Source organism: Protopterus annectens, chromosome 12.part0 (genome assembly GCF_019279795.1).
Source record: "Protopterus annectens isolate FY-2018-M chromosome 12.part0, PAN1.0, whole genome shotgun sequence".
NCBI lineage: Eukaryota > Metazoa > Chordata > Ceratodontiformes > Protopteridae > Protopterus > Protopterus annectens.
This window is the reverse complement of record NC_056746.1, coordinates 454,446,282-454,463,392: the sequence shown is the minus strand read 5'-3', so window position 1 is coordinate 454,463,392 and position 17,111 is coordinate 454,446,282. Positions and strand designations below refer to the sequence as shown.

General features: G+C 37.8%; 1 protein-coding gene across 1 annotated transcript in view; it reads left to right on the top strand.

Moving 5' to 3' along the window:
• IQCE (IQ motif containing E) overlaps window positions 1–17,111 on the top strand; it is a 2,620,731-nt gene that overhangs the window by 1,963,196 nt on the left and 640,424 nt on the right. The window contains exon 19 of the mRNA XM_044089561.1: window positions 7,277–7,300. Within this exon, the coding sequence (XP_043945496.1) occupies window positions 7,277–7,300 (24 nt within the window). The remainder of the gene's footprint in view (window positions 1–7,276; window positions 7,301–17,111) is intronic.

Below are 17,111 nucleotides of genomic sequence, written 5' to 3'. Positions count from 1 at the left end.
TATTTATAAGGATCCAATCCAGAGTAGTTTCCTTGTTGCTAGGTTTGTGGATTCTCGTAGGAGACATTATTAATTGTGAGAAACCAAAGAGGTTTATGTGATTGGTAGGATTTAGAGAACTGCAAGTGGACCAGTCTTTGTTAAAGTCACCTACTACAATGGTCTCCTGGGGTAGTTGGGTAGAGAGGTGACTGAGTAGGTTCTCAAGAGTATTGGTATTATTACCTGGGTGTAGATACATACAATTTAGATAGATAGATTTGGAGTTATTGATTTGGAGTTTGGTGGTCAGGATTTCAGATTTGGTGGCAAATGATGAAAGCATATTAATGGGGGAAATTTGGAGGTTAGATTTATAGAGAATGGCTATACCTCCACTTTTTTGTTTTTATGGTCATTTCTAAGGATGTTATAGCCAGGAGGGGTAATTTCCTGGTCTAGAGTAGCTGGTTTTAGCCAAGTTTCAGTAAGACATAGTATGTCAAATGAGTGTACATCAAGGAGAGCATGTAGATGGGAAATTGTATTGTTAATACTTCTAATGTTAAGGTGAGCTATCAAGAGGGAGTTAGATGGTTTAGTTAGTGTAGAAACTATAGGCAATGTTAAATTGGTTGGGTTATTGGTGAAGTTAGTATTGGGGCCAGGGTTTGGATGAATATCACCGTCTAGGAGGGGATGTTGCTGGGGGTAATGTAGAGATTTAAGGAGTTTATAGAGGTTATTAAAAGTCTTTTTGGTAGAGAAGTAGATAATGTGGGTTGCTCTGTGAAATTTTGGTAGCCTATAGTTGGAGTTACAGGTTATGTTACTGTGGTTAGGGGAGAAGATGAAAGAAGATGTTAACGTTTGACGAATGTAATGGTTTTGTTCAGGGAGAGAAAGATATTCAAAGGAGGTGAGTGAGTAAGGTATGGTAAGACAGGCTATTATGGTAGTTAAGAGTAGTATGTTAGAGAAAATATGTTTATTTTTTGGGGCCATGGTAAAAAGTAGTTTTAAGTAGGGAATAGTTTGTGTAAGTAAGTGTTGTAGAAATAAGAAGAGAGTTATGGAAGAGATTGAGCAGGGTATAAAATAAGCAGGTAAGAAATTAGAGGAGGTTTAGATAAAAGGTAGAATTGGGAAGTAAATTAGTGTAGTGGATGGTTAGTACGGGCAGGGAGTGGTTCAAAAGAGAGTTGAGTAGTGCTAATTAGGAGAGAGAGCTATGGGAGTGGTCTGGTGATTATGTGGTAAGTGATAGGATAAGATAGAAGGGGGGAGTGGTTAATGAAGTATAAGTCTAAGACCACTGGGGGTGTGTGGGAATTGGGGGTAGGTAGGGGGTGGAGTGAGCCCGCAGGGTGAACGGAGCAGGTAGAAACAGGCAATGGAGCAGCTAGAAGAGAAACAATCAGTCAGCAGAGCTAAATACTGAAGGTAAGTTAAGTAAGCCTGAAGTGGGAAGGAGCAGAGATAAGTATGGAGTCTATTAGAAAACAGGGGAGTGTAGCAAGTTAGAATAAAGGGTACAGTGTGAAGTTTCAGAGTAGTTCAAGGTCATAGAAGTATAGAGTAAAACAATCAGAATAACAAAGGGGTACGCAGGAGAAATATTAGAAGGGATAGGGGTGCCACCTACTGGGCAAAGCTAGAATTACAAGCAAATACAGTAAGGGGGGTAGGCTTATTGCCAGATTATTAGGGAAGGGGAAAAGCTAGTAAGAGGGGTACTAAGAGGTGGTGTAGGAGTTTTGTGTACAAGGTAGCTAGTAGGGGGGGGTAAGAGGCTGCTGGCTCACCGGGTTCAGGGCATGCTTTAGAACCCCTGAAGCAACAGTGGACGGTAGTATGTTTTACAGGCAGGACATAGATAACATACTTTCTTATTTCTTGAGAGAGGGAGCAGGGAGTAGAGGCTGAGAGATGAAGCCACGGTTATTTGTTGGACGGGTCCTTTGTCACCAGATAGGTAGATTCTCAGAAAATTATAGACTGGAACAGCACAGTGAAGAGCAGGATACTTGTGGGAGAGAGAGAGAGAGAGAGAGACAGCAGTGGTGGTGAGTAGCAAGAAGCTAGCATTAACATAAAATATGATATTAGGACAATAGTTATAACAGTTAGAAAATTGTACATTCACTTATATATTAGAAGCTACCAGTATCATAAGAGAGCTTGTATTTTGTTATATCAATTATCTAGCAGTTTATACTCTGTAGGCTCAGTAGGACAACATATAACTCATTAGTTTAAAGTTATCATCTGACACAAATACATGTGAAAAACAGTACAGCCAAAATCAGGAACAATGCATAGAAAATATCAGGATTGCTACATATTAACACCTGAATGAGAGTTAGGGCTGGTAGCAGGCTCAAAGTCTACACTAGGCTTTGGACAAGGAGTCCGCACATTAATTGATTCGGCATATGGCATAAGCTTCCTCGTGGGTAGCGAGAATGCTAAAAGTCATAACCCAGGAAGAGAATTACCAATTTAAAATAAAACTTAGTATAAGTAGATGTGGTTTCCAGTCATTCTAATGGCTATGGTATAGCTTCAGTGTGAGGCTGAAAAGGCTATTCCTGGCCTTTTAATTATGCAAATATGTGTGTAATAAATAATATTTCTAGTATACGACTGTAATTAACTAAAAGGTGATATGATACCCAAAAATCCTGAAAGGCCGAAGCACAGGCAGCAGTTGCATCAACTATGGCATTTCATCACGCACATAGAAACAGCCACGTGGGCCTCGGACTGCTAATGGTAATGCAGTTTAATTTGGATATAGAATGGATATAGAATAAAAATAAAATAAATAAAATAATAAATAAAAATAAAATAATAAATACATAATTTACTGCTATTGCCTTTGTTTTACCTTCATTAATTTTCTATCCTGAAAAGATATGAATGTTCCACAATACTGAAATGTCCTTTTCTGGTTTTATCAGGTATAAAATAATATCACCTGCAAATAGAGACAACTTTTCTTGACTGTCATATCTATTATATCCTTGAATTTCTGAGTCCCTAATTTTCTTTGCCAGTGGTTCCAAATATAATGCAAATTACAAAGGGGAAAGCAGACATCCCTGTCTAGTTCCTATCCTCAAGCAGAAATTATCAGAGAGGAACCCACCCACTTTAATTTTCACCTCCGATCCCTTATATAGCCTCCTAATTAACCTTAAAGTTTTATCAAGGAATGCAAATGCTTCCATTGCCCTGCTCATAAAGTCCCAGCTTACTCTGTCAAATGCATTCTCTGCATTAAGACCCACCAACAACAGTTGTATTTTCTTATTCTGCTTCCCTGTGGATCATCTGTGTTCTGTTAATGTTCTCAAATGTTTGCCTCCCCTCCACAAAATCACATTGATCCATATCTATCATTTTGGCATAACTTTTTTTAACCATTATAGACATAAACACTTTATACTCATGGTTTAGTATTGAAATGGGCCTGTATGAAGCTGGATCTGATGGATCTTTACCCTCTTTAGTTATTGTAGCTATCACTGCTTTCTTTCAGGATATTGGTAATTCTCTTCCTCTTAAAATACTGTTAAACAAAACATTCCAGATCTTCCCCTCCTAGCTTCCAAACTTCCACAGGAATACCATCTATTCCTGGGGACTTTCCTGTAGGTTGGTTATACATCAGCATTTTTATCTCGTATATTCCTATTCTGTTAGTAATTGAGCCTCATCTGCCTCTAACTTTGGCATATTTAATTCTTCCATAAACATTTCCATTTATTCCTTTTCTTGATTTCCATATTTCTTTGCTTCATGCTGACTTTCATAGAATTTCCAACATATTTCTAATACCTCTACAGGATCTCTTATCTTCCATGTATAGGCTCCCTAAGTTTGACAACAACCCTTTCTACTTTCTGTTGCCTGAGTCGTTCAGCTGAAAGTTTTTGTGCTCTAGACAGTTGCTTAACAGCAGTCTTTCTAAACTCATGCATGTTTTCAAGGTAATCCCTTATTTTCTGTTTAGCATTCTGCAGTTTCTCCTCTTGTTCTGTGAGATTCCCCCTATTCTGCAATACTTTAATATTTGTCAGTTCTTCTAAATAATTATTGTTACTACTTAACCATCTCTCTTTCTTTGATTTGTACCCTATTTTTAAAATCCACTTTAATTTTATCCCACCCCCTAGCTACATTTTCAGAAGAAATTTCTATCTTCTCTAATAGCTCCTGAATAATTTTCACTACCCATTTCTTAAATTCCTCTCTGTTCAACAGATAGGTAGGAAGAGCAGTGTCTCATTTTTATTTCATTACCCTGTGTTTTTATTATAGTTATTATTGGTGCATGATCAGAAATAGTTATTGGGTGTGTGTTAAGACTTTCAATTAAATGCACATGTTCCTGTGAAATGTAAATTCTGTCTAACCTATCCCAGTTTTTGTGTCTCACGGAATAATATGTAAATTCACCCTAAACTCCTATTACTGAATTCACATCTTCTATGCCAAATATTTTCATAAATTTCTTCAAAAATCTTCCCTGCTTTGTTATATTTTCCTTTCTGGGCCCCCCAGACATGTCTTCACTGCTGCAAATCAAATTCACGTCCCCACCTGTTAGTAATATTACTTGCTGAAAGCTGATTATTTCTCCCAGAATTTTCTTAAGCTCCAGTACAGCAGTTTTACGTGGGATATATATCTTTAGTACTACAAATAAGAAAGAGACAAATGAAAATATATTTTTGTTACAACATACAGTTGCCTTAATCCCAAAATAGTAGATCAAGTTAGATATTTCTGGAAATATATGACATCTTTAAAGGATGCTTCAGAGTGTTTGAACAAAGAACTAGCAGTTTCCTACAGAAAAGGAAAAAGTATACAAAAATTTTTGGTAAGAGATAAATTCAGTATTCCATCTCCCAATATACCATATAGTTTGACAATGTGTGGTACATTTGCCTGTGGCAAGTGCAAGGCTTGCAAGTATGTAATAAAAACTTTTCCTAGAATAAATAATGTTTCTTTTAGAACTTGTGTCTATTTTACTTGCAATACTGAAGGCATTATATATACCTTGAGATGTCCTTGCAACAAATTTTATATTGGAGAAACAAAAAGGTGTTTTAAAACTAGATTTTTAGATCATGTGAGGTATACTGCTAATAAAAAAGCTGAGATCTCTATAGCTGAACATTTTAGTTTGTTTCATGATGGAAAAAGTAAAGGGCTACAAGGCACTGCATTGGAAAAAATACAAATATTTAAATTTGATGTTTCTTTTATCAAGAAACAGTTGCTTTTAAAAGGATCTACTTACATTTTAAAATTTGACACCTTGTCTCCAAGGGGACTAAATGAAGAATGTAATTAGAGATTATTTCTTTAACTGTATTATTGCTTAATTTATGTATTTGTATGTGTATATATGGGGTAAGTTTTTTACTTTGTATTATACTCCTTGAAGGCTTTGGTCGAGATGTCAGAGTTTTATTAAATGTGTTGGATATACTGGTGGTTGTTTCTTTTTTGCTGCAAGACAACTTTTTATTTTGTGCATCAGTTGGTTTATTACCAAATGGTTGTCTAAAGCTATTACTTTTTATTATACAAAACTATTCTAGGCAGGATCAAGGCCCACACTATCAGGGCCTTGAGTTTTATACAAGCATTTATATAGCTGCATGGAATCAGAAATACCCGACACAATAAAATCATCCTCTGCAAGGAAGAGTAAATCTGTCTGGTGGACATATGCAATATATAAACTCTATAATAAAAGGAAAATAATTGCTGTTCAGGACCAAGAAGGAGCAGGTGCCTAGTTGGAAGCAATCTCTCCATAGCCTAAACAAGCAAATAAGACCACTAGTGAAATCCTCCAAAGCAAACTTTGAGTCCAAACTGGCCACTTCTACTAAAGACAGTCATAAGACCTTCTTCACATATGACCGCAATCTCAAAGGAAGCACTCAGATCGGCTCAGAAATTATGGTCAAGGACACCACATACACAAATGCTGTAGATATAGCCAACCTGCTGGCAGACAGGTTCAGTGAAAACTTCACCCCTCTGTCCCCCATCAGTAAATAAGGACATCCTCAGCACCTGCCCCCCTCCCCTAATCTCTAGGTAGCAAGTCCTCACTGCCCTGTCAGGCAAAAAGTACAGCCTCCATGGGACCTGATAACATCCCAGGCTGCATTCTGCATGAACTCAGGCAGGAACTTGCAGCATCATTAGACACCATATTCAACTAAATCCTGACTACCAGCTTCATCCCAGCCAAGTAGAGGACAGCCACTGTCATCTCTTTGCACAAAGGTAGAGCCTCCACTGATGCAGGAAATTATAGACCTGTCAGCCTAACTAGCTTTATCTGCAAGGCCATGGAGCAGATTATCATGGACCTCATTAACAAGAACATTGGCAAACTCTAAACACTCAATCCCACACAGTTTGGTTTCATCAAGGGAAGGTCATGCCTGTTAAATTAAGTCGATGTCTTTAAGACAGTCACCAAAGCCATGGACAAGGGGAAGACGGTGCACGCTATCTACCTTGACCTAGCCAAAGCCTTCAATACTATTCCCCACTTGGGTATAATAGTTAAACTCTCTCAATTAGGCATATTTTACCAGATGTGTAGCAAACTGGCTCACTGATAGAACCCACAGAATCAAAATAGAGGAAGCCACCTCAAGCAGTAGACCTGTAATGAGCGGTGTACCCCAGGGATCGGTATTGGGGCCTCTGTTGTTTGGGATGTACTTTTCTGAGGTGTGGACCAAGTTTGCAGATGACTGCAAGCTGGGCACTGTCATCAGTCTCCCTTTTGATGTGGACATCCTACAAGGTGGTCTCATCCCTGCAACTTATATATTCTAACTCCAAGATCGCACTATAGTGCGAAAAAGGATGAATCTCCTGATCCGCACTGTCCAGCAATCTCAATAAAAACATCACCCAGGAATGAGCGAATGCACACTGGCATTCACTGAATGGGGGGACTCACAGACATGATGGTTGGTAATATGGGAATTGTACACATAACGTTCACATCCCCATTTTCAGCTAACCGTCACTCTGCATTTTGATAGTAAACCGTAATCAGATCCATGTTAGAAACTGCATATTGTGTGTTTTTATACTGCTTAAGTGGTGATTATTGAGAAGAAATGTAGCTAAGTAGTGATAACTTTTGCTGGTCATAGCAGTAAAAAAAAAGTTGTTTTTCTGGATAACTGCTGGACTTTATTAAAGCCAAAAAAAACTCACACTTCTTATTTAATCTTTCTAGAGAGAAGATGCCAACTTGGATGAGGTAAGCTCTTTATAAACTTTTGCTTATACACTGCTGGAATAGGATGTAGGACAGAACCTAGAATGTGGGAAGAAATACTGTCTTTCCTTTTACTGAGTGCAATGGTTAACAGTAAGCCTGTAGTTGTAAAGAGTGTGACTTGACTGCGTGTTCTATGTAATACTGCTTTCTGCTACTAAATGGAATGAGCCGACTGTAGAAGTTTGCCTCAATGGTTTGTGTTTCAAATGCCTGACATCTTTAACAATATTAAAAGCTTAATAAACAACAGTTTAGGCAAGCAGAAAAACAAGTATGCCACACCCAAGATGTTGTTATAGTTCAGATATTTTAAAGGGAATACGGGAAGATGGTTTTTCTTTAAGAAAGTAGCCTGAGACAAAGGCTAATATGCCACCACCCTCGTCACCACTATGCATGTGCACTAAGTAAGCAGCATCTGGCTCCATTTTTAAAAAATGATTGTACTGAGCAGTAATAAATTGTTGCTGTGGAGGCAGGAAATGAATGTCAACATTTTTTCTGCATGCTGACATGGCTGAAAGCTCCACTGTCATTATCCATCTCTTTAAGTAGAAACACAGAGTTTTCTTGGCTGTCTTGTCTAAAATAATTATTCTTTTTATAAAAGATACAAAAAAATAAAACACAATGGTAGATGACTTAAGCATTTTTTGAGTAACTCTGCATCTTTGAATGTGGTTTATTGTATTTTATTGAAGAACATTTACATCCTTTATTGTGTTTTCTCTTAACTTTCTTAATTGCCACTCCATTTTAGATTACTTTATTATTATTCGGGACTTTTTACTTGGGTTAAATTTCCAGAAAAATATGTAACCCTGTGCTGTTTCAATTGCTACTTGTTTTGTTATAGTATTCTACTTTTTTATATTATATGCTATACTTGTGTAATAATTTTTTTTCACTTATCGATATAGTCCAGTTGGTGTACCAAATATTTTAATCATTGTCTGTAAAACAGTATAGAGGTCCAAGGGATCCAAGTTGGTGGAAGTCCAGTGAATACTCTACTCGAACTGCTCCTCTCCTTTCAAACTAAATCTATAAAAATCCATATCAGAGTTCATCACTAACTTCCATTTTAACAATATTAGGATTGATGAAACAAAACTACTCTGTTTGACCATGAATTACCAAGAGTTCTATTCAGTTGCCTCTATATAAACGTCTGGGTGAGTAAATCTATAAATGCATGTGTACTGGGCCCAACAAACTACTGCAAAAATAACAGACAAGATTAGGCTAAATACAACAAAATATCAAAAGAATCCAAAAATATGGAACTACAAATAACTAAGACAAAACTATCGCAATTATTCTCTCCTGAAAAAGAAACAACTGTCAAAAGACAGAAAACCTTAAAGCAGCAAGAAAGTCACAATCAATCTACAAAATCAAAAACTTAGCAAATCTTTGCCACAGATGATCCGAAATCAGCTGTACTGCTGCTACAAATGGCCATTCAAAACTTTCAGAGCAGTTAACGAGCTTTGGATACAAGATTGAACATATTGTTTCACGACTAGATGAGACAGAAACCAGATTGCTGAACAATGAACTTAGCATTAAGCAGTGTCAAGAAGCCCTGCTTGAAAAAGATAAGGCTATTAAAGATTTACAGGATAAAGTCACTGACCTGGATTGGGAAGCAAGAAGCTGCAGGAATAATTTACTAATCAGAGGCATACCTGAAAAATATGAGCAAGCTCAGCTAATTAATACTATATGCCAGATATTAAAAATGCTATTTGAAAATGAAGCTGTGGCTTCATCCATAGTAATAGAAAGAGCACACAGGACATTACATAAATCGCAAAAAATAGACAAACCTAGACACATCTATGTAGAACTGCTAAATTTCCTAGATGTGCACAACGTGTTACAGCAAGCAAAACAAAAAAGGCCATTCAGTGGAATGGACAAAAAATTTAATTTGCGCAAGACCAACACTTACAAATTAAACTCAACAGACAACAGCTTTCCCCTTTTTGTGCATACCTAGTGCAGATGAAAATCAAATTCCAAATGAAGTATCCAAATGCGCTAATTTTTCATTACAACCATCGTAAATACCAAGCGTCCTTGACCAAGGAAGCAAAAATTACTTTTCCTCCATGCCTTCAACAAATTAGCAGAACATGACAAATTGTCCAAAAATAAACATAGAAGATTTTGGTGTTAAATAAATTAATAACTAAATAAATATGTCTTTAAAAAAATAAGAACATTTAATTGACATTACACCTTACTGTTCTAACGTTTTCTCGACCTCAAGAAACTGATAAAAACATCCAGTTTGCAACCAATCAGCATCTTAATGGCTATTCACCCCTTCTAAGTCAATCCTTGAGTGAACGGATTGATAAGTTATTTCATCGGAAGCATTTAACAAACTGCTGAACTACATGGGAGCTTGCAAATGAGATCCGTAAACTATATCAACGGACTTAGCTATGTGAATATTTAAAGCAAAAAAAAAAAAAAAAAAAAGGAAAAATGGAAGAGAAATGTAGTGGGAACTTTGACTGTTTTTCTCAGATCTGTTGGTGTTTGTTCATGGCAATATCAGCTGTGCCCGTCTTGTAGAGTTCTCCATGCTGCATTGACTGAAGAATTGTTGTGTGGTCTCAGTCCTACTTAGTGATGTGTAGGGGATAGTGGATTTTCTATTTTTTTTTGGTGTCAGTGCCAGTTTATGTGTGTAGTTGAGCATGTCATCCTTTCATGACATAAACTATATGAACAATCCAGTTGTTGTAAATAATTAAGACTGACATGTTTGCAGAGGTAATCATATGACCAAAGATTGTTTGGGTCTGTTGTTCATGATTGGACTCAATGTTGGGAATTCAAGCCTGGTGGTAAAGCATGAGGCAAGACACCAGTGAAAAATGCTATTCTAAAAGGCAGATAAAAACTGTGCAAAGATACTATGTTAAGCTCAATCTACTGATCTACTTATTTGTAATGTGATACGCTGCAGTTCTGTAACTTTATTAATTTACCATGAGAGAAAGTTAAGTGAAAAGTAATGCGAAAACTTTAGGGGTAAAGATAGTAGTTGTAAATAATTTAGCTACTTTATATTAAGCTTATAATTTAAAATAACTTTATCTGTTTGAACTCCATCATTTAGTTTACTGCCTCTGGTTAACTCAAATCTACAAATCTTACTTATTGTTTGGCAGTTGTTGTAGTTTGTAATGTTTTCTATGTTTAAGTATTTTTCTATGATGTTCTTGTTGAACAACAACTAGTGCAGTCGTAAAGGTAAAGCCCCTTTCCCCAAACACTGGGTAAAACTATTTTTACATTATCATTTAGATATTAAAAACAACACACTTGATGATGTTAAACATATTTAAAGCTTTCAATAACAAACACCAAGTTTGATTAGTTCTGTCTAGATATCAATGTACTACTCATTCAGTTCTCTTGAAATAATGAGAAACAAACCTTTGTGTTGTTCCATGTGGATTAATAAGATGGACAAACCTAAAGCCAATTCCATGTTATGTTATTATCATTTGTAGTATTTTGGTAGTGAACTTAACAATGCCACCACTACAAATTGATCTATGGTTAATTAAAATGTAAATTGGGAGCTAAAGCCTTATAAATACTTGGCGATAATTAAACTTCCTTTACAGGAGCAGGAAGTGTTGACAGAGTGATAGGACTCTCAAATCTTAGAGTTCAAAAGGTTGGAGTTTATAATGTTTTTATATGTTCATATTACAGTCTGTCAATTTAGAGGCAAAAGGACTTGTAAAATTAAGGACATAAGGGGGAAAAGATATTGTCTCTGAGCTAGATTTCTATTCTCTTTCAGTCTAGTGGGTACAGTGGTTAGGCATGGGGTTGGTACTGAAAGGGTTTGGTGCTACGATTACAAAAAGCAAAACATATCTATGACAAGAACCTCTCATAAAGATGAGAAGCAGTCACCCAAATAAATTAACTACTATTATACCTATACACCTAACCTATACCTAACTACTATTATATACCAAAAATGTTAAAGCTTTGTGGTCTATAGACTCATAGAACGTAAAGGGATTCCAAGACAAACAGAAAAGGAAGCTTGTTATGCATATAGTATTCAAATCTAAGTCAGACTTAACATTTATTCACCAAACACATATGCTGTCAGATCAGTGGGAAAAAGAAGCAATCAAAAAATTGGTAAAAACAATAGCAGCTGGCAGAGAAACAAACAGTAAAGGTATGGCTATTATAATTAATGAATCATTTAATGGGCATATAACCTGTAGTGAGTCTAACATTAAAGGTAATAGTGCTACTTTACAACTCCAAAATTGGGGTTGTCAAAACTGATAGTGTTCCTAAATATCTACGGTCCATCCATAAATCAGCAGGACTTTATATTAGAAATGTATAATATTTTGCTCAAATTTTCAGATAACGTATTTATAATAGGAGGGGACTGGAATTTAGTGTAACATCTGAAATCAAATAGAATGGGGAAAGCTAAGGTACATAACACCCAAGCGTCTTTAGCCTTAAGAGACCTGATTTTGGATTTTAAGCTCTTTGACCCTCACTGTTTCAGAGATATAGATGGGTACACACATTTACATACTGCTCACAGTGTTATAGGTCTTGGTCCAGAATTGATTTTTTTCTTAATATCAGAATCCTTCATAAATCTGGAAGTCAAATATTCTGTAGAACCAAGATTTTTTTAAGAGTACTCAAAAATTAATATTAAGATCAGCTGGTCAAAGTTGGTAAATTCTGACTTAAGGGAAACTAATTGGTCTCTAAATTCAAACTTACTTAAAAAAACACATAAAGCAAGAAATAAATACTATCTTGGAAGAACTAAACAGTAATTTACACAAAACAAACATACTCTGTGATATTCAATGGGTGATTAGCAAAGATAGAATTAGGGGGATTTTGATTCAAAAAGCATCCTTCTACAAAAAAAATCAAAGGAAATGAAATTATTTGAAAGTATTAAAAATGTAGAAAAGCAAATTCAAATCAAAAACCAAAATAACCCAGATCTTGAATTGCTCCTGAATAATTTGCAAAAGGAATTATACCATTTACATGCACATCAGAATTCACTGGATGAAAAGAAGATGTTAGCAAGATATTCAGAATGGGCACCAACAACATCGAAAATGTTAGCAAAGATAATAAATGCCACCCAAAAAGTCCCAACAATCCCAGAAATATTCTATCTAGATAAGTCATATATTGGGACATCAAACATAATTAAAATATTTGAAAATATTTACACCCAAATATATGGCCCACATGATTTATCAGCTTTAGATCCAGAATGTGAACATTTTTAAAATGACATTGCCTTTCCTAAAATCAGCGATGAACAACGGGAAGCACTAGAAGCACCATTTACAACTCAAGAAATATTGATGGTAATAAGCAAATTAAGAACGGTAAATCTCCAAGCCCAGATGGTTTCATTTCTGATTTTTACAAATTATTTCATTGAACATTAACCAAAATGTTGCTGAAAGTATATAATTGCATAAGAGAACATGGCATAACTGACTTATACTTGAACAATTCTAAAACAATTTTTATTTTAAAAAATGACTCGGATAGGAAAAATCCTCTGAATTATAGACCAATAATTCTGATCAACCTAGATATTAAAATCTATGCATTGTTACTTGTGGAAAGACTGAAAAATATCTTACCCTATAGTATATCACCTGAACAGTCAGGATTTATGATTAACAGACAAACATGGGACAACACCCTTACACTTGATGCTTCATCTTACCAAGCAAACTAAAACTCCTAAATATGCACTGGTACTTGATACGAATAAAGCCTTTGACAGGGTGAACTTATTTGTATTTATGGTGTTTTTCTGTTTCAATATACTGCAGGAATATTTTAAAATTACTCATTTACCATATAGTAACTCTTACATGACTCTAAGTATAAATAAGACAAATTCAAAACTAATAAAAATTTTGAACGGAACCCGACAAGGATGCCACCTATCTCCATACCTATTCAGTCTCTATATAGAACCTCTTTTCTTATATGTAAATCAAAAAAACTTACCATCATATCCCAAAAATAATAAATACAAGTTTACCCTTATCAGCATTCACCAATGACCTAAATATATATCTACAACTTCCCAATACAAACCTGAATAACATTTTTTCAACATTAAATAAATACTCATCAATATCCAAGGAACCAAGTAAACATGGCTAAATCTCTTATCTTCCCAATATACCCACTTAGTCACATGGAAAATTACTTCCCGCAATCAAACATAAAAATAAGTTATAGATTCAAATATCTAGGCATAAACTTTGATAATTGTAACTCATCAGTTTGAGTGAACATGCTTAAAACATGGGCAAATATACAAAGATGGAGTAAAATCAACCTACCCTTTTTCTCGAAGGTTGCAATTATAAAAATGAATATACTCCCTAAACTGTTATGTCAACTTAAAACATCAAATGTAATACTTCCAAATAAATTTTTAAAAGTTATCACACCTCTATCAAACTATGTGAAGTTGTTAAATCTCACCGTTTATTCTCACTGATGGGTTTGGAGCTGATCCTCGGCTCTGACACGGCCGATAGCAAAGCTCAAGGTTTGCCAGTAGCTCAAGACCAAACCCCTTATCCCACAATGCACTGCTGGAATTGCCTTAGATCTAGTTTGCCGCGGCAAGAGAGATCTCGGTGATCCAGCTAGCTCAGACCATTTTTGAGAAAAAATAGCAAGTTTTGATAAAAAATTTTTCCTTTTCTCTTAGATATTTTCATATAGATAGTTTGAGTGTTAGTGTTAACAATTTTAATAATAGAATCTGTAGTTTCTGATAGTTAGTGCCCTGTTGGCTTACTTGTTTTGTGTGGGCCTTTTAGCCCTATTTAGAGTTATTAATCTCTATTTTCTTATAGTCAGGGTTTTTCTCAGTGGGCCTGTTTAGCCCTGTATTTGTAAATTATAGTTTAACTGTCATAGACAGTGCCCGATATGGGCTTAGTTGCTTAGTGGGGGTCTTTACAAGGAAAGTAAGGACTTCACTGTATTAGTTTCAGTATACTGGTTTTTGTTTTCTACTTTTACTATGTCGGATGACAAGGTAAAGTCCCATCCTAAATCATGATTCAAGAAATGCCCAGATTGTTGGTAGAAAATGTCCGTCACTGATGGACACATTCAATGTGTTTACTGTCTGGGGGCTAAACACCTCTAAGACACTTGCAGCATTTGCCATTCCTTTTCTTCAAGAGTCCCCTTGGAGAGAAGGAGTAAGCTAATTGACAGGGGATTACTGCAGCATTCCTTTTCTAAGGTGTTGAGTAGCCATGAAGGTACTAGCATGTCTTCCAAGTCCTCCAAATTTACAAAATCTTCAGACCCCAAAGTGGCAAAAAAGGCAAAAACTTCAGAGGGAGGGTCATCGGTTCCACAGACCTTGGAACCGAGTGTCCCTTTGATTCGGAGCCAGCTCCCAGTATTGGAGCCGGTCTCTGATGTTCCCTCTTCTCCTCTGCTCCAGTCAGCACCTTCAGTGCATTCATCTAAGTCTTTAGTCAGCCTTTCAGATTTGGACATTGATCGGCTAGTGCAGAAGCTTTTACAGGCATCAGGACTTGCCAAATTGTTGTTGGCCCCGACCAACTCATTGGTGCCGAAGAACATTGAACCGGATTTGTCTACTCCTCCTCCGAGCTGTACTGGACCCTCGGAGCCGAAGGAACCCGAACCGATTATTGTCAAACCCTTGGAGCCAATACCCGGACCGGTGTTATCGGCTCCATCTACTCGGATGTCCTCGGCGCCGACTGAGGACTCTAGGAGCCGACGCTCTCCCATCGGGTCCGGGGAGGATAGTCGGACCGATTTGTCGGTGCTCACTCTTCCTGTCGGGGCTTCGGCTCCTACCTCGGGCTCTCAACCCATGGTTTCAGTGCGGGAGGATCAGACGGTCCTTTCGGGTCCGTCTACTCCTTCTCGTTAGAGCCATGGTGCCTTTGATGCTATGAGGAAAGTCCTGTCTCCAAAGACATCAGCATTGGTTCAGCCTTCCCTCTCCCCTCAAGTTCCTGTGTCTGCTTCTTCGTCTACCGATCCCCCTAAGCATAGAGACCCTGAGCCTCAAGTACCCCCACATGGTGTCCCCTGCTCTTCTTAGACCTCCCCAGATCCCCCCACTGAGAAGGTGCCCAGGAAGAGACTGTGCAATAGGAGGCACTTAGACCCCACGGCAGTCTTTGACATCTGACATGGACTTGGATGAGTCAGAAGGGTCCCCTCGATCCCCCTCTGAGTTTATCTCCTTTGCAGAGATATTAGAGACCCTTAGTCAGAGGGGCAATTGGCAGTCCAAGACTCCTACTGAGGATGAGTCCATGCTCTTGAAGGCTTTTGGGTCTCAACCTTCCACTTCTTGGGTGTCTCCGCCTTATGACGAGCTCATGGAACTGATCTCTCATAAGGCATGGGAGTCACCGGAGGCCATGGAACCTGTCTCTCACAAGCCAAATAAATTCATGTGTGCCCCAGTGGACAAGCCATTTTTGACCAAGGGAGTGCCTGTTGAAGCCATGGTGGTAGCTGCAGCCACCAAAAAGGAAATGTCTGAAACATCCTCATCTATCCATCCTCCTGACAGAGATTCTAGGATCATAGATAGATATGGGAAACGCATGTTTAGTTCAGTGACTTTTTCTCTGCGATCACTGAACTACTTAACCCATTTTACGAGACTACAAAGAGATCTCCTGAAAGAGCAAGGAGATACTCTCCAGGGTACTGTAGCTGCAGGGGTGGCCGACAAAGTCAACACACAGCTCGCTACCTTAAACTCAGTTGTAAACTCGTCCATGTGTCTCATATCTTATGCAGCTGATGGTTCGAGTAGAGCCGCTAGTTCGGGCATTGCTCTCCAAAGACAAGCCTGGATGCGTCTCTGTTCCTTTGCGGAACCCTTTAAGTCTTCCTTTATCAACACCCCATTCGATGGCTCATCACTGTTTGGGCCTAAAGTAAAGGAAACTTTAACCAGGTGTGAGCAGGAAGGCAAGACCTTATCTGCCGTTGGAGTCCATTTTTCTACCCCTACTTGGCCCTACCCCATGGGCCCTAGGGGAGGGAAAATGTGGTTCTGAAAAGCACAGGCAGCCTTTCAGGACACACGTGGAGAAACCCCCCTCTAGAAGCAGAGGAGGGGGTTATAACGGAAGATGCCGCCCCCTGTGGCAGAGAGGGTCCGCAGCAACAGGGTGGCAGCATCAGTTCTCTGGTCAACCCTTCCAGTGCCCCAGAAAGGGGACCCGGCTGTTCAGCTCTGGAGGCAGTCTGGGGTTGCTTGTCTTTGTACCCAGAAGCCTGGCTAAACATAACATCAGATACATGGGTACAAAGCATCATTTCAAGAGGATATTTCATACCGTTCTCTACCCCTCCCATTCCTGTAAACAGAATCCCAGATGTTCCACCCAGTCTCAGGGAACAAGCAATCTTAGAGGTCCACAGATTGCTAGAAAAATGAGTCATCCAACCAGTCCCAGCATTACAAGTTGGATTCGGAACTTACTCAAGATTCTTTTTGGTACCAAAGAAAACAGGGGACTGGAGACCTATCTTGGACCTCAGCAGACTCAACCAGTTTGTAAAGAAAGAGAAGTTCCGAATGGTCATGCTTCAGTCCATTCTTCCCTTCCTAGAGAAAGGCGATTGGATGTGCTCCATAGATCTCAAGGGCACGTACTATCACATAAAGATGAACAGACACTCCAGA